At 51.0% G+C, this 16,487-nt stretch overlaps 1 protein-coding gene across 1 annotated transcript in view; it reads right to left on the bottom strand.

Annotated features, from left to right (window-relative positions):
- The window catches only part of PER2 (period circadian regulator 2), a 31,702-nt gene extending 16,377 nt beyond the window's left edge, over positions 1 to 15,325 (bottom strand). The window contains 10 exon segments of the mRNA XM_030917097.1: positions 452 to 558; positions 2,956 to 3,034; positions 5,512 to 5,654; positions 6,409 to 6,460; positions 8,770 to 8,971; positions 10,520 to 10,641; positions 13,325 to 13,479; positions 14,521 to 14,583; positions 15,097 to 15,298; positions 15,301 to 15,325. Of these exon segments, the coding sequence (XP_030772957.1) occupies positions 452 to 558; positions 2,956 to 3,034; positions 5,512 to 5,654; positions 6,409 to 6,460; positions 8,770 to 8,971; positions 10,520 to 10,641; positions 13,325 to 13,479; positions 14,521 to 14,583; positions 15,097 to 15,298; positions 15,301 to 15,325 (1,150 nt within the window).
- Positions 15,326 to 16,487: the final 1,162 nt, after the last annotated feature.

Genomic DNA, 16,487 nt, shown 5'->3' with positions numbered 1-16,487 from the left:
AGATTACAACCAGGAGGCTGTTTCCAGCAGGAGCTGTTTCATCCCATGTTTCATCTCTGCTAGAGTGTCACTTGCATCTATGAGGGCTGGGCTTGGTAAGGACATGCACTGTGCACTCCCCTGGCCTGGTCAGAACCTTCCTAGCCACAGGTGAATTGGTCTCCCCTCCTCCCATGCACCACTGAAGCCAACAGTAAACATGAGATGCCATGGACTCAGGCCAAGGACTGAGAAACAACTGGCCACAAGGGAACTCACACGAATTTACCCCTCTCTCTCGACTCCACTGGGCACTGCAGTGCCAGGAGTGAGGCGGTGAGGCGGGCATCTACCACCTGCTTGTCCTTAGCTGATGTGACCTGTCAGAGCTAGACTGGTCCCAAGAAGAAGCCCCAAGGGCACACAAACTTCCGCCAAACACTTCAGGATGTACTTTGAAAAGGGGACCTACTCTTTTTGTGGATGGCCAGCATCAAGGGCCTGTCACTAGGGTGGAGCTGCACGAGCACTGGGGTCTCAATCAGGTCCTGAGGTAGGTAGCCCAGGAGAGGCACTGCCCTGGAAGGCAAGCAGACACATGCTAGGGTGGGCGTCCAAACAGCAGAGGCGACTGCCACTGAGAACCATCTTATTCCCCGGAAAGAAAAGATACACTCCACATCCCACCCCCACCCCCGGAGATCAAAATTTGGAAGTTGGACTAACAGAACCAGTTAGACTTCCAATCAATAGCAAACGAAGGTCCAGTGTCCAGGACTCCGAAGGCGGCTCCCTCGGCTGCAGCCCGAGTGCTTCAGCGCTGCGCTTCACCTCCCGAAAGGTCAGTCACGATCATGCTTTTGTTTTCTTCCTTCTGGAATCTTTTCCTTTCTCTGTGTCATTCATTAGTTTGTGGATTTCTGATTAACAAGTGTTGCCTGGACCTCGGCACACCCTTTGTATGTGCTTCTTTTCCAGCCTGGTCTCAGGTGACTTTGGCCTCAGCATCCAGTTGGTTTACTGTGGCTTCTCTGGAGTCTCGGTGGCTGGCTGGGCCTCTGCCCTGTGTGCTCATGCCTCCTCCCGGAGCTGTGGCTTTGCTCCCTTGCAGGACGGAGCTGAACTTCAGCAGCACCTTCTGCTTCTGTTTGTGTCCAGCGCCCTCTGCCGGCTCCGCCGACCATTTCTTCTCCCGAGCTGCCTCTTCACACTTGTTGCATCCAAACCCATGTTTCCTCAACCTCTGCTGCTTGTGTGGAAGGATTTTCCCTGTCAATCTTTAGACCATGGTGCAGAACTTTCTCAAGGGCCTGGCGTTATTCTTTGATTTCCTCCTTGTCTGAGGCTCTCTCTTCAGGCCTCATGTTTTCCTTTGGACAGGATATACAGAATGTTCCTGGCATCGGCCCCATCAAGGCCTTGCTGAAGGACGAAGAAGAGGAAGGAAGAGGAGAGGAGCGGGGGAACAGGAAGGAAACAGAGGGGTAGGAGGAAGAGGAGGGAGAAGAAAGGGGGTAGAGGGTGAAAAGAAGGAGGGGAGGGGAGGGGGAGCCCTGGCTACCTGCTCTGGCTGGCCTTGGGCTCTGTGAGCCAGGCCGCACACAAGGCTTCATCAAGGGGAGCTTGCAGGCTGTGGCCCATCACGCCAGGTGCACCTGTCTGCCAACCTCCCCGCACAGGGCTGAGCTGGACACCAAGTTGGCACGGGAGTGGGTTACAGACAGTTCTCAGATCTCTGAAGGACGAAAAGTCTCCCGAGGCTGCTTTACATATACAGCCCCAGGTCCTGTCCTCCAAGATCCTGGTTCTGCAGGGCAGGGTGGTGTCCAGAAGCCTGCATCTGCAAACTGGCTCTGCCCCAGGCAGCCCCGCGGACACACCTGAGTCACCTGGAGCTGGAAGTGACGGATCCCTTTTTACCCACAGAGTCTCCCCAGAAGGCTGTGTGGCCCCAACTCCAAAGGTGGGGGCCTGTGTCCCTGGGCCAAGAGTAGAGGAGGGAGAGGCCTTGATCCTCCAGCTTCTAGAAGATGATCTGGTTCATTTTAGGAACCCAGCACGCCGGTGCTTCTTGGTCCACTTCCTGTGGTATCTTCTGAGGTCATTTTTCCGTGACTACTGCCAGTGGCCCACACATTTTTTTCTTTCTTTTTTGTTTTTGGAGACAGGGTCTTTTGCTGTGACCTAGGCTGGAGTGCAGTGGTGCAACACAGTAGCCTTGAACTCCTAGGCTCTAGTGATCCCCCTGCCTCAGCCTCTGAGTAGCTGGAACTACAGGTGCACAACACCACACCCAGCTAATTTTTATTTTTATTTTGCTATGTTTTGAACTCCTGGTTTCAAACAGGCTGGTTTCAAACTCCTGGCCTCAAGCGATCCTCCTATCTCGGCTTCTCAGAGTGCTAGGATTATAAGTGTGAGCCACTGCACCCAGCCGGCCCAAGTGTTTTTGGAGTCTTTATGAATTTGTGGAGGAGCTGGGAGAAGATACAAGGTGGGGGCAGAAGCCACGCAGAACATGGGTGCCCCCAAATCTCACTAGGACCGGGGGAGACCCAGAGAGAGGGACCCGAATGGGCTCTGAGGCATGGAGAATATCCTGTCCCCTGGAGAAGCCTGGAGCACAGAGGCTGGAAGATGGACTTCTGCTGGGATCCAGCCAATGGCATCTCCAGCTTCCACCCTGACACTGGTCCCAGGGAACACCGCCTCTGTCTGGACCATTGTCTACTCCGAATGGGTTTACATGGGAGAATTAAGACAGGCTCAATTAGAACAATCACCAGCTCTCCAGAAAGCCTCAATGATACCATGTGCATATCTTAGAAAGGTTTCAGTGTAATTCCATAGCTAATTGCCTGTATATAAGTTTTTGTCTATCATCATGTAATTATAAAACCAACATGCAGTTTTGGTTTTAGCTAAATAGCTTTTATATCAAAAACATGAAAAAGGGGGTGGGTCAAGACCACGTACCTTTCATCCACATCCTGGAACAAACAATTTGGTGTATGGGTGGTTGTAAAAATTCTCTTTTCAGGAGGTATTCTAGGGGCTGAAAGAATAGAATATTGCACACATTAGTGATCCTAATAAATGTATATTTAATGTTATATTAAAACTACCAGAAAACACCCTGTAGATTCAGAGTAATGAGCAGCTAAAGAAAAAAATTGAAACATGGACTCTGAACAACAGAGCCTGCCACACTGAGAACCCTACGCTCGCTGTGGGATCACCGGCCAGCCTTCTCAGCTTCTACGGAATGCTAGTTTTAGTCTAGTAAATTGAAACTGCCATGTTAACAAAACCACACGGACCACGTAAATGCTACTCTTAGCAAAATAAAGCTAGAAGTCCATCTTTATGACTTTTTTTTTTTTTTTGAGACGGAGTCTTGCTTCGTTGCCCAGGCTGGAGTGCAGTGGCATGATCTCGGCTCATTGCAACCTCTGCCTCCCGGGTTCAAGCGATTCTCCTGCCTCAGCCTCCCGAGTAGCTGGGACTACAGGCATTCGCCACCATGCCTGGCTAATTTTTTGTATTTTTAGTAGAGACAGGGTTTCACCATGTTAGCCAGGATGGTCTCGATCTCCTGACCTCGTGATCCGCCCGCCTCGGCCTCCCAAAGTGCTGGGATTACAGGCGTGAGCCACCATGCCCGGCCCCATCTTTATGATGTTTAAGATGAAACTAAAGTGATCTGACAAATTACTTTTAGAAAAATGAGTTACATACTTGGATTCAAATTTCTTCTTCTTCTTCTTCTTTTTTTAAATGAGACAGGGTCTTTGTTGCCCAGGATGGTCTCAAATGCCCAGGCTCAAAAGATCCTCCCACCTTAGCCTCCCAAAGTGCCAGACTACAGACTACAGGTATGAGCCACTGCACCTGGTCTGGATTCAGATTTCTTAGCAAATGCCACTGTACTGGAGAACTTCACAGTTTAGAAACTAGACAAAGGTGGACAAAGGTGATAGAGTAATTTGCATAAAGTGAGTCATATATCCAAAATTTTCCTCAATTCATGGACAAAACATTCAAAATTTCAACATTTTTCCTTCTTGAAGGAGACTCTGGTAATTTGGGGGAATAGCTTGCTGAACCCTAAGTATCTAAACCTTACCATTTGGAAAAGAACATTCTGTAATACATGCAGGAACACATCAAACATTGTGGAGAAAGTCACATACTTAAAACATTTCTATCACTTTTAAGAAGTGCTTTTTTAAAAGGCTGTCACTTGGCCAGGCGCAGTGGCTCACACCTGTAATCCCAGCACTTTGGGAGGCCAAGACAGGTGGATTGTCTGAGCTCAGGAGTTCGAGATCAGCCTGGGCAACATGGTGAAATCCCATCTCTACTAAAATATAAAAAAAAAATTAGTTGGGTATGGCAGCATCCACCTGTAGTCCCAGGTACTTGGGAGGCTGAGGCAGGAGAATTGCTAGAACCTGGGAGGCGGAGGTTGCAGTGAGCCAAGATAGCATCACTGCACTCCAGCCTGGGTGACAGAGCGAGACTCCATCTCAAAAAAAAGCTGCCATTCACCACAGAGAAAGTGGTGAGCACAGCGCAGCATGGACTCAGCTGGATTCCCCAGGTTCAGCAGTTGCAGAATGCACCTGCCTTCAGAGAATCTGAAGATCATGTGACTCGCTCAGCAGTCATGGTGAGCACCTACAGTTCCTGGCCAGGGATTTCGGCCAATACAAGGACCAAGATGCCACAAAGCAGGATCTTAAGAGGCACCACAGGAAGGACCCATAAAGGTAGCACAATGCCTTGTACCCTCTGAGCTTCAAGAGAAGAGCCCAGATATTATTTTGGGGGTGGGGTAGCCAGAAGAGCTAATGGGACCAAGAAGTCATAGTAAGGCGAGCTGGCCTGATGACTGCATTCTGCGAGTGAGGTGGCAGCAGGAGCAGAGACCGGGGTCCAGAATGCTGGGTGTACAGAGGCACAGCAAGCCTTGTATGGAGGCTGACTCACCTGGAGAGTCATGTCCGTGCATGACTGTCTGGGAGGAAGGGAAATTCCAGGAAAAGTTAGGATGGGTCAAGGTGGGGAGGGAGGGCGCCCAGCACTTCATTTCTTGGGGCCTGAGGAACTGTTTCGGGTTCTGGAGCAGGCAGCGACATCAGTGCCCTTCAGAGGGGCCCAAGAGGCTGAGGCATGGGGCAGGGGATGAGGATGGGAGGGATGTGGGGCCCCAGACCTGTCAGGGCTATTCCCACTTTGTGGACAAAAGGCAGAGCAGCCAGGGAAAGGGGAGAAGAGTCACAGCACTGGTGTGCACAGGGGTGAGAGATGCTGGCACCCAGATGCCGTGATCTGCCATGGGGAGGGCTGGATGACAAGCAGGGTGTGCTGAGTCTCCAGAAAGATGGAGACCCTGCCCGAGGTGAGGTGGAGAGGCCAAGGGTGGGGAACTGCAGCTGGGAGTCCATATAGATATCATGTTTGAACCACAAGAGTAATTGAGGGGGAGCCAGAGACAAAGTCTGCCCTGGCGCTGGGCTTGGCTGTTACCTTCATAACCAGAGTGCACTCTCTCTGCCAGCAGAAGGCAGCAAAGCTGATTCTCAGCACCTTGTTGCTCCCGCACCTTGACCAGGTAGGGCGTCATGCGGAAGGGGTGGTAGCGGATTTCATTCTCGTGGCTTTTCCCGACACTGTGGAGAAGGGCCACGCTCAAAGTTTGGAACTGTGACACAGGAACGGTCCCCTGTTCTGTTCCCTCCTCACCTGGGCCCCATGCCATGCTGCAGGTGATGTGTACCTCTGCTCTGCCTGAGGAGCTGGGCCTGCTCCCCTGCCCGCTTCAGTCCCTCCCTCAGTCTCATCACACTGAAGGGCAAATCAGAGTCAATACCCCCACCAGTGGGAACGCTCCACAGCCCTTCTCTAGAGCAGCCTGCACTCTGGGTGGGTAAAGCAGACTGGAAAGGTGTGCTGCTCCCTCCAGGACCTCGGCCCTGACTCCTGAGGGTGCCAGGGTCTGGTTCAGGGCCACCCCTGACAGTGCGGCTGGATGCTCAATCAGTCACCCTGGTTTGGACCAAGACCCTTGTGGGGAAAGCTGTGTGTCTCTCCCCAGAAAAACGCAAAGACAACCAAAAGATGCAGTGCTTTCGGAAACTCTGTTGACCCTGGGTACAGGTCTTCGCAGGAGACAAAGAGACAGTACAGGGTCCCCTGGCCACCATTTTCCATGAGGGGCAGGTTAAATCACTCCCCTGCTGGCCGCATTCTTAGCAACCTGTACACATTTAAAATGTAACTGACTGTGTTTTCTGGTAGACTTCAGAAACAGGCGTGTTGGGTCCCTGCAGGCAGGGCTTATGCCCCCCAGCCTCAAGCGGAGTGGCACTGGGGTGAAATGTTTGTATGGTTTTCTAATTTAAGAAAACTGGGAACAAGGCTTACCTGACACGGCAAAAGAAAGATTTCTCCTCCATGCATTCTTGAGTAAAAGAATCTAGAAGAGAGTGTCCAAAGTCATTCATCCAAATCAACAACTAAATACACTGTTCCTTATTTCTCACAAACGAAAGAGGAGCAGCGGAATCAAGCAAGAGCCAAGGTGAAAACTGAAAATTTATGGAAGCACAAACTAAATCCTTTATGTGAGAAACCTTCTATTACATTTTTGACTAAAATTACATACACTTCATGAGTGTGGTGCATTCCAAACTATGCAGCACTAAAATTTTAGCATCAGGAGGCTTACATTTTCAAAACGGTATATGCTGCTGCTGCAAACACATCAATTAATTAACAACTGAACACACTCATGGTGCACTGCTGCAAACACACCAAATAGCCTACAACTGAGCACACTCACGATGCACTGCTGCAAACACAGTAACCTACAACTGAACACACTCATGGTGCACTGCTGCAAACACACCAACTAAGCACACTCACGGAAGTCCAGAACATTGACAAAGAAAGCTGTGGAGGCCACAGCAGCTATATCCTGGAAGCTAAGCCTCCATGCTGACTTTTGATTAACCCCAGTTCTGGGAAGGCCTTGGAGATTTCATTTACCTACTGTTCCTGAGTAAGAGCAGGTGCTTAAGGTAAATCCTGCCCTCAGGGCAAATTCCTGCCAGTTCCCTCTGAGCCTGTGTGCCCATCCCATAGAAGCCCTAGGTCTGAGGGAATGGCACTGGGATCCAGTCTTGTCTCATCACCACCCACAGCATGCATGGCTTCCGTTCTTAAGTCCCTGTTAAATATTTCTTTCTAAGAAACTGAATTTGTCAGCCTCTTTCTTTGGCCACTCAGCTGCCTCAGACTTTGGGGTAGGTGTGCAGAGGCCTGGCCACAGTGAAACAGAAGCCCCAAACATTTAGTGTTACATAATTTTGGGATAGTCAGTTCTAACAGAAACAACTTGGCATTCAAGGCTTACATTGGTATTTTGGTGAAATAGTAACTTCCTTTAAAATGTGAAATGTCTAGTAAAAATATGAAATTAATCGGGCAACCTCATCAGAAATGAAGGAAGAGGTGTTTCCCTAAGAGTTGAAAGGGATTTTAAAAAAAGAAATCTCTGCTTTCATGGCAATCTTTATTTTTTTATTTTTTTATTTTTTTTTGAGACGGAGTCTCTCTCAGTTGCCCAGGCTGGAGTGCAGTGGCGCAATCTCGGCTCACTGCAAGCTCTGCCTCCCCGGTTTACGCCATTCTCCTGCCTCAGCCTCCCGAGTAGCTGGGACTACAGGCGCCCACCACCGCGCCCGGCTAATTTTTTTTGTATTTTCAGTAGAGACGGGGTTTCACCGTGTTAGCCAGGCTGGTCTCGATCTCCTGACCTTGTGATCCGCCCGCCTCGGCCTCCCAAAGTGCTGAGATTACAGGCGTGAGCCACCGCGCCCGGCCAAGAATCTAAACTAAAAAAAAAAAAAAAAAATCTTAGATCTAGGTCTTTCATATAACATTTCATCTACTCAAAAGAAATTAGGAAAGCAGAAGCAATGACTAGTTACAGAAAATGATACAAAATCAGCAGCTTGGAAAGGCCCCTGAGAATTCACTGGTCCTTGACTTAGCTGGGCAGGGAGGAGCTGGGGCACAGGAGGCCTTCAGGAGAGTGGGGGCCGGAGGCACTGGCAGAGGCCCAGAGGCAGGCACGCCCCCAGCTGGCTCCAGGGACTTGACCAGACCCGGCTGGGAGGGCCTGGCTGGGGAGTGGAGCCTGGAAATGAGGCAGGGTAGACGATAGCTACAGTGGCAGGCCTGGCAGCTAGGAAGGCTGCCACCCACAGTGCAGCACACTTGGCCCGCAGTGCCTCGGGGGCCAGTGGCATCTGCCTAGGGACCTCACAGTCTATATACCCAAAGCCAGCCCTGGTCAAGGCAAAGAACCCTCAGGAAGTCATTCTGGGACATGACCCACTCACTGGTTGTAGCTGCCAAGGTGGTAGGGGGATGCCTGAGTGCAGGGAGCAGGGCGCCTCGCTCATGCTCCCCACTGCCCCCCGACCCAGCCTCCCACGACTGCCATCGCAGCAAGATTCCAGCTTTTCAAAACAACTTCATTTCTAAAATGCTCAACGGTTTCTCTCTCTGAAATGTATTAAAAGACTATTTTAACTAAATTTATTCTGAAGAGACGAACAACTGCTTATCCTTTACCTTTGCCAGAGCAGGCAGCTGGCAGCCCCCACAGGTGGGCTCTGAAAGGTGAGGCAGGGCGCCTGCACCACATCTGGGGTGGGCCCAGCTCCTGGCCCCTTTCCAGACCCCAGAGGGAACAAGGCACTACCTCGATGACCTCACCTGCTCCACTGCACACGCTCCACAAGGGAAGCTTGTACGGGGAAGTGAAGCTGTGGAACACACCCACATCATGAGGCGCCAGGAACTCCACAAACTTGGCGTCGCTGAAGGCATCTCTTTTATAGTGAAATATGGATGCAACCTGGTCAGAGATGTACAGGATCTTCCCAGACACCAGGGACACGGCCACAGCAAACATATCCTGAAAAGGAAGAGTAGGGCTCTGGTGACAAGGTCAGATGGGGTTGGACACCACATCCGACTCAGGCAGGCAGGCTGGAGGGAGCCGCCCACCAGGAGCGTCAGAGGTGGGGGGCTCTCTGAGCCCCTTGCCTAGCCCTGACCAACAAATCCTATCTTGCCTATTGACAGAGCAGGAGCATTGCCATCTTCGACAAGCCCCTCATTCTAAAGTTCACCTTAATAAAAAATGGCCTACATCCAAAGGGCATCAGCCTAATGGCTAAGGTCAACATGACCACAAACCACAAGTAACATCTCCAACCAGAAACATTCCAAACTCCTCCCTGACCAGAGACACGCTAGCCCCGAGATAACCCCCCTCCGGAGCCCGGAAAGATGCCTGTCCCAAGATAACCTCCCCCTTCCCAGAGACGGTCCAGCCCTGCCATAAACTCCTCCAACACACAAACATTCCAGGCTTGGGATAAGCTCCTCACCCTGAAACCAACATATAGTCTCAGTCTGCAGAGAAAGCGCTCCTGACCAAAATCGGCCAGGAGCGCCTCTCAGGTTTTCACTAAAGGAAACCTGTCTTTGACTGGCAAGCTGCATTTCGTGTTTCTTTCCTCTTTAACTCTTACACCTGTTACAGATATTGGGAGGCCCAACACGGTATTATTTGAAACAACACATCAGGGTTCTATTGGTGGAATAAACCCCAGCTGTCTCCACCCACTGGAAGGCGCCACTCACCCCACTGTCTTGGACATGGCACCTGGTGTCCAGGCTGGGTGACAAGGAGGTGGGGGACCCTCTGCTCACTTGGCCTGCCCCAACAACCTCTACCAGCCTTGCCCTCTCCCAGGGTTCTAGGGGCTTCCTGGGGAGCAGAGGCCTCTGGGTGGGCCCCTCCAGCCCACCATGGGCGCTCTGCTGCTGGCTGGCCCTCTGGGCTCAGGGTTGGGGTCTGCCTGGGGGTTACGCTGGAGGAAGATGGCAAGGATTAGGGAGCCCTGTTATGAGGCCAGCTTCACAATGGTCCCAGCACACGTGGGGTCCCCGCTGGCCCTTACATCTGTTCTCACTGGCTGAGAACTCAGGGTGGTAGAGCAGGGGTGTGTGTATGTGGCCCATGTGCCCTCCAAGGGGCCCACCTTTGGGTGTGCTTAAAAATGCATGGGCTTTGGAGTCTCCAATCCCAGCTCCCCCTCATGACTGCAAAGCCCTGGACAAGTGAACTGACTGTCACCAAGTCTGTCTCCTCACCTTGAGGACATGAAAACCAAGAGCCCCCCAGTTCAGTCACAGTGGATTTGTCCTTGAACCCATGAGCTACAGGACAAAGCTGGCCAGGGACGAAGAAGACAGTCTCACAGAAGGCAGAAGTCCAGAACATGAATGCCACTTCCAGAATCACTGACTTCACATTTTTCCTTTTAAAGGTAGGAACTTATCTGCTAAAACCCCAAACGCTCCTGCCTTATAGCCACTGGCCACTGCTCTGAGCTAGCTTGCCTGGAGGAGGAACTCCCACCGTTTAGAAAGAAACTTTCGCGAAGAGGCTTACGGCATTCTTCACAATGTGCTCAGAGGTAACGCTCTCCATCTCCTCCACCGTGTAGGAGGGCACGTCTGATCCACAGGGGTGACCCTCGCTGGACATCAGCAGCTGGTAATACTCTTCGTTGGCTGCAGGATAGACAGTGCTCACACTCAGCGGGCAGGACCCAGCACTTGGCCAGAGATAGTCACTAGCTCTTACGAACTGGGGGCTCTATTTTTCTCAAATGAAAAGGTGGGATATAAATCCCGTCTTCCTGGGACACAGAACACATGGATACGTGAAGGTAAAACAAACTCACAAACAGAAATCAGGATATTTTTCCCTGAAACATCAGAAGGCCTTTGATTATAACATTTTTTAAATGTGGCAACGACATTATTTAAGGTTACATGGTCAGAGTTCCTGCTACCTCTCAGGTTCTCTAGAAGGGGCTTTTTTTTTTTTTTTTTGAGATGGAGTTTTGCTTTTGTAACCCAGGCTGGACTGCAATGGCACAATCTCGGCTCATTACAACATCTGCCTCCCAGGTTCAAGCAATTCTCTTGCCTCAGCCTCCCAAGTAGCTGGGATTACAGGAACCCGCCACTACACCCAGCTAATTATTCTTGTTTATTTTGTTTTGAGATGGACACTTGCTCTGTCGCCAGGCTGGAGTACAGTGGCGTGATCTCACCTCACTGCAACCCCCACCTCCCAGGGGTTCAAGCAATTCTCCTGCCTCAGCCTCCCAAGTAGCTGGGACTACAGGTGCCCGCCACCACGCGGAGCTAATTTTTGTATTTTTAGTAGAGACGGGGTTTCACCATGTTGGCCAGGATGGTCTCGATCTCTTGACCTCGTGATCTGCCTGCCTTGGCCTCCCAAAGTGCTGGGATTACAGGCGTGAGCCACTCTGCCTGGCCTCCAGAAGGTCTTTAATCATGATGGTACATCCACGTTTCCACACAGGACCACATGGCAACCCCTGCACATCTGACTCCCTGGGTGATGCCATCAGACACCCCCACCCAGGCAGAATTGACTGCTTAAAAAAATAGCAGGCACAAGAACATGTGAAAGAAAGTTTTCAAAATAGAATCTGAAGAGGAGGGGGCCACTCCATCTGAGTTCCCACGCCATCCTGGCTTATCCAGTGGGCTCTGGGGTGACAAGCCTGTCTCTGGGTGTCGGTGCTCATGGCCACAGCGGCCCTCACTCCAGGGGGGAGCAAAGGGGCCAGCTCGAGGCTGCCACTTGCCCTCAGGGCTCAACAGGCCCTGGACACATGAACCTGGGGCTGCGTTAGAAGAGCCCTGGACACATGAACCTGGGGCTGCGTTAGGAGAGCCCTGGACACATGAACCTGGGGCTGCGTTAGGAGAGCCCTGGACACATGAACCTGGGGCTGCGTTAGGAGAGCCCTGGACACATGAACCTGGGGCTGCGTTAGGAGACTGAGCCAGGATTCTGCCGTGCATGTGCTTCCTGCAGTGTGGTGAGGAGACCTTTGGATCCACAGCTGGGTCTCATCTGCTTTCAGTTTTGCCACCTTCAGTAATTTCAGAAACAGGCACATATCTGAGTATGCTCTGAAATCAAGATATAAACTGCTGGAAAGTCTGGAAAATGTCCATGTGGCAGAGCTTCCGAGCTCTGAAGTTACTGCAGATGCCAACAGGGAAACACCCTAAATGGACATAATCACTTGAGAACAGAGCACCCCAATGAACTTTCCCTTCCAGCTTCTCCTTCCAGAAAAGGGGGCCTCCATGGGCACACAGGCCCAGAGCGGTGCCCTCCATGGCGGGGTGCTCAACCCAGGGGCACCAGATTTTATCTTTAGACCTGATTAGCAATGACGAGCAGCCAAGGCACCTTGTTCTGTCTATATCAACCCTCACCAAATGGACAATGGGATTAGGGAGGAGCCTGCAGAGAAACTATAGGACACCCAAAGACAACACCCAAAAATGCAAGTCCAAGCTAGCACATGGCAGAGCAACCCTTCTACACCTGGCTCAAGGGACCCCAGAGGTGAGTGCTGATGACCTGCTCACTGCTGATGAAAAATTACTGAAACATTCAAAAATATGAAGACTGCTTGAAATATGAGTTTATACCCATGATTACTAGTGAGGAACTTTGTCCTAACCGTACGCTGTGCTTTGAAACGACTGACGATAATAGAATACAGCTACTGCTTCACCTTAAGGCTTTCAGATTTTTCTTTTATGCACGTTTTTAATGTAAAAGATCCACCAGCCCCTCAGTGCATGTGTGCAACACATGAAAAGGCACAGCTCCACGGAGTCGGGAGGTGCTCACACACCAGCTGGCAGGAGGTGTGAAGATGCTCTGCAGGGCACCTTCCTTCCCCACCCTGGTTCACACTGATGGTCTCTGCCTGCTCGTCACAACAGACCAACACAGCTGAGGAATTCTTCAAAGTTCCAGAGCTGGTAGTTTCCACTGTAAAGAAAAAGGCCAGGCCAGGCACAGTGGCTCACACCTGTAATCCCAGAACTTTGGCAGGCTGAAGTAGGAGGACTGCTTGGGTCCAGGAGTTTGAGACCAGCCTGGGCAACACAGTGAGACCCCCCATCTCCACAAAAAATGCAAAAATTAGCTGGGCGTGGTGGTACATGCCTATGGTCCCAGCTACTCAGGAGGCTGTGGCAGGAGACTCGCTTAAGTAAGCCTGGAAGTCGAGGCTACAGTGAGCTGTGATGAGCCTCAAGTTTTAGAAAGTCAACACAATCTGAACTATAATTTGGGGGGATTTAAAACATATTTCTATAGGTTTGGAGCAGAAGTGCGAGGCCGACGTACCTTTCACCTGCTTCACGCTCCTGAGGGCGTACTTCAGGGTGGCCAGCGTACTAGCTTTGCCCTTGGCCTTCTTGTCTGCAGGGAGGTGAACCTTCAGCTCCTTTAGTGTTTTTATCAGTTCTTTGTGTGTGTCCACTTTCGAAGACTGGTCGCTGCTGCAGGATTCAAGAAAGAGGCAGCCAAATGTTAGCTTCCCAGGTGTCCTTTCCTGAAGAAACGTGCCTCTTGTCTATTTTCTCAGCCTCGGCTCTAGAGACGTTTTGATCTGGATGGTCCTTTGTGGGGCTCTGCAGGACATTTAGCGGTATCCCTGGCCTCACCCACAATAGACCAGGAAGACCACAGCCAGGTATGACAATCAGAGCTATCGACAGACAATGCCAGATGTTTCTTGCTGGGAGACAAATTCTACCTGGTCAAGAATCACCGCTCTAACCCAACTGAATGCTGGAGAAGTCCCTCCAACTGTGTTCCTTTCCGCCAAGGGTTAGAGCTAGGCTTTGCTCAGGAAAGGATACTGGTCCACCCACAGTCTGGTGCAGTGGACTGTGCCCTGAGTTGTGCCCTCCTTCCCTGCCCCAGGTAAAGAAGGACTGAGTGATGGGATTACAGAGGACAGCACAGTGACTTCCTGGGACATAAAAGTGAGCCATGAACACAGAGAAAAGGGGATTGTGGAGAAGGGTCTTCAAACATTAATTGAGGATACAGAGATGTTAGAGAGACAGGACAGCAGGGCTGATGAAGATGGGCCCGTTTGGAACAGAGGGTGAAGAAGGAATGATGGAAATCAAGGTTTCTCAGGCAATGCAAAGTGCCCACAGTTCCTGCACTAGGAGCCGGGTTCTGTTCCAGAGGTGACAGGAAAATTGACATAGGGTAAGTTTGTTACAAACACCTAAGAAGAGTGAAGAATATTCTAGATGAAAATGCCCAAGACTCAGGCAAAGTCGGCTTCGAGTAGAGCTGGGAGGAGCTACAGGTACTGGAATGACATCCTGGGGGCTCTGGATGGCGAGGGGACACAGTCACTGTCTGAAAGGCCAGGGTAAGGCTGGGTTCATACCCACACAGCCACACAGACGGGTTTTAGCAGAGCTTAAAAAAAGCCACGTCACTCCCAAAAAACTAATCTCCAATAAGAAGTCTTTTAATTTCTCTAAAAACTCTGTGTACAAAGTTCTAATTGGCCTTACCTGCAGCCACTTGTAGATGGGTTGTGTTCAGATTTTGTAATCATCAGGCTAAAGGCATCTGGACTATGAAAACAAGAAATAAAAGCAAAATTTAGACAACTGTATGTTCCAGACACATCTTCCCCTGCCACCCTACCGGTGATAACAGGCTAGATAACACCACGGTAAGACAAATTTTAAAAAATACAAGGTTAAGATAAAGCTGGAACATAAAACTTTCAGACATGAGAAAAACTAAGTACTAGGACACAGAAACACATGACAACAGGAGCCAGTTCCTTTTCCATAAACCACCCAGTGTTGTATAAGTAGCCGCTGGCTGGGTTACCCACCACTGCTACCTCCCAAGATCTCCTTACACCACCCAGTACCTGTCTGTTGGCAACTGGATCTACAAAATCAACAGGGCCTCACTATAAGGAAGGACAGACACTGGCACATTTTAGTCATTTTCAAAAATCTTGAAAAACTTGATAATCATGATTTAAAGATTGCAAAAGCAATCAAATCCCAGCAGAAATGAGCCACTGAGGAAACAACCTGCCCGGCCTCCATCTGGCCAGAGGCTGAACTCACCTCTGGTGGGCATCCGGTGGCTCCACCAGCATCCCCAGCTCCTTCCCGCTGTCGTCACAGTCACTGCCCTGCGAGTCCCGCCCCGTGGAGCAGTTTTCGTTGGTCTCATGTCCACTTGAGCCACTGCTCATGTCCACATCTTCCTGAAGTGGGACCTGGCTGGGCTGGGGCTCCATGGGCTCCTTGGTGGGGTTACTGGGCTGGGGGGAAATTCCGTGTATCCATTCATGTTGGGCTCTGGAACGAAGCTGGTAAACAGAGGGATGCTGTCAGGCAGAGTACCCGTTTGACTCTTTCTGTTACTAATGAAACTGCAGTCTCTTTCTTTCTTCTCTCTGTCTCTCTCTCTCTCTTTCTTTCTTTTTTGGAGACAGGTCTGACTCCTTTGCACAGGGAATGCAGTGCCTGGGCTCAAGCGACCCTCTGACCTCAGCCTCCAGGGTAGTTGGAACCACAGGCACTCACCACCATGCCTGGCTAATTTTTTGTATTTTTGGTAGAGACGGGGTTTTGCCATGTTGCCTAGACTGGTCTTGAACTCCTGAAGTCAAGCGATCTGCTCGCCTCAGCCTCCCAAAATGTTGAGATTACAGGCCAGCTGTGGCCAGCCGCACCCAGCCAAAACTGCCCTTTCATCGGGATCAATCACACACATATTAGTTCATCACATCACTTATTTGTTCTTACTGACAGAGCTCCTATCTGCCATGGATTAGGAAGAGGGTTGAATGAGGCAGCCTCAGCCCCCGACACAGAGCTGCTGGCGGCCTCATCAGAAGGCAGACAAGAACACTGACAGTCACCACCCAGCCTGTGGAGTGCTGGGAGAAACACACAGTCCCTCTGAATGGGTGATCTGTCTTTCATAAATTTCCCCAGATGATGGTGGGGTAGGGGAGCCGGGTTCAGAAATCTTGGCCATTACACACGGCACAGTTACAGGAGGAGGAGCCAAGGCTAGCAGGAGACATGGGGACAGACAGGGCTTGCCGGCTAAAGAGGGCAGAGGGGCCTGGCAGGTGTGGAACCCTCCCAGCAGCTCGGGAGTCCCAGGCCCTGCAGGCATGTACAAGTGGGATGGGGAGGGGCCAGGACAATGTGGCTTCACATTTACTAGGAATGGTTGGGAGCTGCTGAGGCACTCTGAGTGCCAGGCCCATGGAACTCAGCTTGCATTTGGACAGGCTCGCACTGCGATGCTGGACAGAAGCTTTACCGCAGCACTTTGGGGTAGGTGGGTGGAGTGGCTGAAAAAAGAGACAGACCAGTGATCATCCTGGACACAAACTGAGGGAGTGAGCAGAGACAGGCAGTAGGGAGGGGTGGGACTGATTAGCAGGTGGGAGGCCAAAGTGCCATCCTGGGTCCTCCCTTCTTCACCTAGTGATGTC

The sequence above is a fragment of the Rhinopithecus roxellana genome, chromosome 14 (assembly GCF_007565055.1).
Source record: "Rhinopithecus roxellana isolate Shanxi Qingling chromosome 14, ASM756505v1, whole genome shotgun sequence".
Classification (NCBI taxonomy): Eukaryota; Metazoa; Chordata; class Mammalia; order Primates; family Cercopithecidae; genus Rhinopithecus; species Rhinopithecus roxellana.
The sequence above is the reverse complement of the archived record's forward strand: the minus strand, read 5'-3'. Positions and strand labels throughout refer to the sequence as shown.